At 39.5% G+C, this 6782-nt stretch overlaps 1 protein-coding gene across 4 annotated transcripts in view; it reads right to left on the reverse strand.

Annotated features, from left to right (window-relative positions):
- pip4k2aa (phosphatidylinositol-5-phosphate 4-kinase, type II, alpha a) overlaps window positions 1-5134 on the reverse strand; it is a 28821-nt gene extending 23687 nt beyond the window's left edge. For 2 of the 4 annotated variants that reach the window (XM_014008442.1, XM_014008441.1), the window contains exon 1: window positions 4134-5134. In XM_014008442.1, coding sequence (XP_013863896.1) covers window positions 4134-4274 — 141 coding nt within the window. In that variant the 5' untranslated portion in view covers window positions 4275-5134. The remainder of the gene's footprint in view (window positions 1-4133) is intronic. The other 2 variants (XM_014008439.1, XM_014008440.1) reach the window with 2 other exon arrangements.
- Between the last annotated feature and the right edge of the window lie 1648 nt (window positions 5135-6782).

Genomic DNA, 6782 nt, shown 5'->3' on the forward strand with positions numbered 1-6782 from the left:
GGCAGTATCAAAGACCGAGCTCTTTCTCAGGCAATAGAGAAAAATCAGTGCCTGAAGCGTACGAAGGAAATGTGCCGGTGGAGCGCCGGAATTCTGATATGCAATCCAAGAGAAGTGTTTGAACATGCAGGTTCTCAACACAGCTGCCCCTTTGACACAGTTCTTAGACACCAGAACCTGATAAAAAATAAATAAAATATGCTCTTTGATTGGAAATTGATGGACAACAATGGGTAAAACTATAAAATTTAAAAATGTAAAAAAAAAAACTAATTTCTGAACATTTTTGATGGGACATTTTATATAGCTTGAGTCATATTTAACAGGGAAAACAGAACAATGTAGAACTATATTATATGTTTCAAATAAAATGTAAACAAAAATTAAAGAATAGTTAAAGCAAAAATGAGTGGAGGTAAACCTGCTGTGAACTTTACTTTACATTGCCCCACAGGCTTAACACCACAACCAGCTGGACACTAATCCAACTACAGACTACAGCTTAGAGTTACAGACCTTTAGATCTTTAGCACTCCTGACTTTACATACACAAGGCTATTTTGAGGATTTGTAATCCAAACCYAACTCTAACCTTAACAGCACCAAAATCCAACCACTGAGGATGTGTTAAAGGTTTATTCTTATAAARAAAAACATGTGTATTGATTGAAACCTTTATATATTACATTAGTCCATGAACGAATCTGTGAATGTGTAGTATTTGAAATCCTAAATATTAAGCCTGGCTAATGATTTATATTCACAAGATAAGTAATACTGATTAAATAATAAAACCATCAAAACTTTTTTTTTGCTTTTATTTTTTCCTGTGTTTTTTGATTGAATTTGTTTTGCATGAGCTGTGTTTGAATGTTGATCTTTGGTCTGCTGTGCTGCAAAAACTGCTTTAGTTGGACTGGACACAAAAGAATAAATTGAGACTTTATGCAATTTGCAGCATTTATTATGGTTTATGAAAAAATGCTATTAAATTGGAAAGTAGCATTCTGACCAGAAAATGCATGACTCAAAACCGCCTGCAGACTTGAACAAGAAAAATKAAACAATCTTTTGCTTCTCCACTTATGCCACTAATACCATATCATTATATCATAGAATAGGCAAAGTAAACCATTTTAATGGTGAACTATCACTTCTCTATGGAATATTTCTGGTCAGAACAGCCTACAACAATTAAAAAACAATAATTTTTCAGATTAATTTCATTACCTCAAACATGTTCATTGCACATCTCTGCTGATGTGCCTCGAATCATAACAGTGTAAAAACAAAGATTATTGCTTAACTGATCTCACTTATAGCTTTTTTACAACCACTGCTGTCTTCTGTGGTAGACCAAAGAGGTTGAATGAAGAAAATAGAGCAGCATCAACTCAGTTTCTGCTAATCTTGCACATTTCTGCTGGATTTCACAAGCTTCTGTGTGTGTACCTTAAACCCTAAATGTTATAAAGTTGTTGTAAAGTTTAGCAAGAACTTCATAAAGCGTTTTTTAGACTAACCTGATCCAGTGACCTACTACAGAATCAGCATTTTTAATAAAATTGACATCAATAAACACATTTCTCCCATAATAATTGATTATGATGATGAAATCAAATACATYACAATCATTTTGTGTGGTATAATATAACCCATACGCAAATATGTTGTTGATGATGCAATACATTTGTTTTTGTCTGCTTGCTTACTTACTTTGCCTCGGAATAAATACACATAAAATTCCAACAGAAGCTACTCTTTCCTGTTCTTTAACCCCAGCTGGTCAAGGCAGATGGCCGCTCACTCTGAACCCGGTTCTGTTAGAGGCTTCCTCCCGTTAAAAGAGTGTCATTCCTTCCCACTGTTACCAGTGTGCCTGCCCGTGAACTGCAAACAAGTGAAGATACGATGCACTCTAATGTAGGCTTGGGCAAAATCTGATTGTGTGCAATTAATTGGCAGAAAAACTTTAACCGATTTCTTTTTTTTGTCACTTGACGATTAACACGATTAATGCCACCGGGCAGACTGACTGGAGATTTCCTCGGTCAGTCCGATCGCTGCTCCTTCTTGCTTCAAATATGACAAATATATATATTTTAAATGTTCTGTAATTTATTTATCATAACTCAGGTTTTACCATTGACACAATTTAAAAACTGATGTATAGCCTGAAGTCTGTGCTTTTGACACAAATTGAAACAGATTTTTAGTGCTGGGCGGTAGGGCTGCCACGATTAATCGACGACTAATCGATTATTAAAATAATCGATGACTAATTTAATAATCGATTAATCGTATTTTTTTTGTTCTTTACTTTGTTTTTCTCTCCAAACTGCTTTGACACCTTCCACTGCCACGTCTGCCTTTCTGTCCTTGACACACATGCACAGTAGTGGTAACTGGGGTAGGCTGTGGACGTCACAAGACATTATACAGACAGGCTCTGGTATCATGGCTACCTGACAACANCACTGCCACGTCTGCCTTTCTGTCCTTGACACACATGCACAGTAGTGGTAACTGGGGTAGGCCGTGGACGTCACAAGACATTATACAGACAGGCTCTGGTATCATGGCTACCTGACAACAGAGCTCAAAAGTGTGGGATTATTTTAAGAAAATGAAAGAGAAACCTGTGCAATATCTGCAGAGCAGAACTTACCTTCCACAGCAATTATTTTTAGTTAGCATATAGCTAAAATCTAACCATGGTTTTTATATTAGCAGCTGCATTCTGACGTGATAAGCTGTATGTTTTATATTCAATTAACGTATTATCCGATTAGTCGACTAATCGAATAAATAATTGGTGATTAATCGATTATTAAAATAATCTTTTGTGGCAGCCCTATTGGGCGGTATACTGTTTTGTACCGAAAACTGGTTTTTACTTTTGTTATGATATGACTTTTCTGAATACCGGTGTAAATAGCCTGAACACGTGCGGAACGTTTCATCGCGGCCGCCAGTGAACTGTTTCCCTGGGGACACGTTTCCTTGCAGCACCGCTAAGCACATTAGCATGCTAACGTTATTGTTGGAACAACTGGCGGCAGGTAGTGTGTTTCAGCCGCTTATATGGTCTGACGTAAAAAAAAACATCCCGTTTTCACCATCGCTGAATGTAGTAAACAACTCTTCAGTGACGTGCACAGTTAGCTTTAGCGCGCTACGTTATAATGGAGACGTTATTGCATGGAGACTCTAGCGTGCTTCTATTGTGAAAAGCTAGATTTGTAATGTAGCGAGGTTGACTGGTGTGCAAGGTGAGTCGTCCTTTTAAGTTTTATTAACGCGCAACGATAGACCAGATAATGATTTTTTCTCAACCCTTCATGATCGGACCTAAATGCATGATTACTGTCTACAACCAGGCAAAGAAGAAAAGACGTACAAGAGGAGGGAAACAAGAGGTACAGGAAAAGAAAAAAAAGTCAATRAGCAAAATACATTTTATTATCAGCTGAGCTGTGAGGAAAAAAATACTGTCAAATACCGTGAAAGCGGTGTAATTGTTGAAAATACYGTGATTTAAAATTTGGGTCATACCGCCCAGCTCTATAGATTTTTACAAAGAKTAAATCTTTCCSACTGGAGTAATTTCAATCGGTCATGKGACTAGGATATGAGGGCATCCAGGGGATTAATCGTCATATTACTGGTTATTGGCTAAATACAATTAATCGTGATTAATTTTTTTGGCCAATACCCTACTCTAATGGCAAAATGTCATTTTGTAATGTATGTAAATGTTTTCTGACAGCACCCTGAGATGACTATTGTTGAAGATCTGCTTCCTTGTGCCTCAGAATCATAGAAAAGTAGCACAGATGTGAACGACAGTAAGCCAAAGCCTCATTTTACTGCACAACTTGTTCAGTTGAACAACATCCACAATAATACTGTTTTGACCTTACCATTCTCAGTAAGTAAAGATCTGATCTTCTTTAACTAAAGCAGCACACTTGCATTCAGCCACACTGACAGCTGACATCTCCTATTTGACGTTCAGCAGCAACAACACAACGACTCGGCTTTGACAGCAGACAAGACTWAATGTGGAGCATCAAAAAGCGTGAGGGAGACACGATGCTGGGACCATCATGGGGATRTTAGACGGGACTCACCGAGTGATTGACTCCCCACATAAGCACGCTGAGCAGCGGGTCGCTGGCGCGGAAGAGCTTCACTTTCTGGGCGACGAAGTGCTTTTTCTTCGTCTTCGTTTTGCTGGCAATGGCTGCGGCGATGCCTCCTGCCGAAGCCATGTTTCAAGCAGACCGGCTGGTGGATGCAGTCTCTGGGGGCGATGGTGATGATGCGGTGTTGTTTAGCTCACAATTCGAGAACACCAACACTGTTCATTTGGCCAGTTCGCAAACCCAAAGTGACCCAAGTCGCCCCCAACACACACACAGCCTGGCTAAAGCTAACTTTGAAAACAGGATGACCAACAGAGCTGCTCTCATTCACCTTAAAACAGTCTCTTCCCTCCAGCCCGCATCAACGCTCTTCCTTCCCTCGACACGTCTGGAGCTCTCAGTGAGCTGGCGTTAGCATAGCCGATTAGCTCCGTGTAGCGCTAGGTTAGCAAACACCAACGATATATATTTTTTATAAAATTATACACAAAAGCAACATGAAAGGCGTAAATCACCGGGGAAAATTAGCAACAAATTGTTATTCACCCTTGAAATAAAACGTTAAAATGATAAATAAAWGACGCCGTTTGTCTTAGCTAATCGCTGCGGACGAACAGAGACGCGTCTCCCCGACCTTCGCTCGCCATATGACGGCATAAAGCTGAGGCAGCCTCCGCTCACCGCCGCCGCTAGCCTGCGAAGCTAACGGCTACTAGCCGCAGATGCTCAGCCCTCCTACGCGGTCGGAGCTAGTGGTCCGCGGGGATGACGAGGGTGTATCCTGTCATGTCCTCGCCCCGTTTCACAGAAAACACCGAAGCAGCGGTGGACACGACGTAATGTCACCGGGTGGTCAGCTCCAGCTCAGCGGGCATTGATGTTCATGTGTGCTGCTGTCAACTGACAGCCCGACGGGATGGGAGGTGACAGCCCGAGACTTTGGTGTCCGCTGCTGCCTGCAGCTCCCTCCCTCCCTCCTCCTCCTCCTCCGGGCTGCAGCTCCGCCACACCGCTGATTTTTATTTATTTATTTTTAAATATCAGACTTAAGACTTTTGAATGYAGGTTTGCACATTTCAAAGGAAAGTGTGCGTGAACCTTGGCCTGGTTTTAAACGAGGCGCTTTTCAGGAAACTGTGATACCAGAGGTCACTCGGTTTTCTGGTGCATGCTCCGCTGTTTCCACTGGCATATTGCTGTGTCAGGACTTTTTCTTGAAGCAGGAGGCCTCGCTGTGCTGATGCTGAATATCTCTCATTTGTTTTATGAGTCACTTCTTCACAGCAGCACATTCGGAGGCCTTACCTCACCATCCCCGGTGCCCGCASATCCAGCGGCGGTTCTAGGGAACTCCACAGAGGGGGCTGCCTCTGTTGGCCCCCACAGTGCCACCATTTTTGTAGGCTAGCCTCTTGAGCAAAACAGCATTTATCATTTTCTATATTAACTTCTGTAAGTTTAACCTGGACATGTTTGGTATCAATAGAAAGCTAAGAATCTTGACTAAAAMYCCATGAAAACTATATTTACATTCACCAAACACAGTTCAAATGACAGTCAGTTGAATCAGGAGGTAAACAAACTGTACAAAATGGGATTGTTGCAAATCTGTAGATACATTACAACAAACCTGTAAAGAAAAAAAAAAGACATTTGTTTTTAAAGTAAGTCAAAGCTGTGACGGTGTATTAGGGTCACTTTGCAGATAAAAAAAGGAGGAGCAAATCTCTGAGAAAAAACTCAGAATTTCTGAGATTAATTTTAGGAAATTTTTGAGGGAAAAAAAGGAAATTCTCTGAGCTCCAAAAGTCGTGAATTTGCAAGAAAACAAACCTCAGATTTTCCAAGATTAATGTCAGAAATTTTTGAGGGAAAAAAAGGAAATTCTCATCGAAAATTCGCAAATTTTTGAGAAAAAAATCAAACATTTTCATAATTAAAGGCAGAAATTTGCAACATTTAAACTAAATGTTTTCAGACATGGTAAAGTCAGAAATTTACAAGAAAAAAAACTTGTAAAAGTTATGAGGAAAAAAAAACTGAAGTTTTCAGGACTAAATTCCAACTGTTTTCACTGCCTTGAGCATCTTCAATCTGCTCTAGATTAAAAACTAAAACACGTCGAGACTACCTGGGCTAGATTATTCTACACTGATTGCAGAATATTTAAAACCAAGTGTGTGATTTCTGAAACATGTTTGATATGTGAAGCTTCAGTGTGTGGTGATTTCAGCAGTTTTCTCAGAGATTTGCTTCTCCTTTTTTTTCATTTGCAAAGTGGCCCTAATACTCCGTCGTACACGGCAGATACCAAAATAGGTTGTAAGGTGTGTTGAAAGTTTTTTTTAATTTGGTTTTGAGTGAATATGATCCAACTGAAGTCAAATATAATTTCTCAATATTCAGTATATGGTGACAAATAAATGTTTGGATAATTTTTCAAAAGAACAAACAATAACAAGTCTTTTCAGTCAGGTAAGAAAAAATAAATAACTTTTGCAATGAAAAACAACATTTATTAATGGTAACATTATGATCTGTCCTGCGCAGAATGACAAAATGCAAAATTATTTCTTCCTTTGTAACTTTGCTCCAGTTAATTTTAGCAGCATGAATCTTCACACATGATGTCCA

This window comes from Austrofundulus limnaeus, unplaced genomic scaffold (assembly GCF_001266775.1).
Source record: "Austrofundulus limnaeus strain Quisiro unplaced genomic scaffold, Austrofundulus_limnaeus-1.0 Scaffold50, whole genome shotgun sequence".
In the NCBI taxonomy this organism is placed as follows: Eukaryota; Metazoa; Chordata; class Actinopteri; order Cyprinodontiformes; family Rivulidae; genus Austrofundulus; species Austrofundulus limnaeus.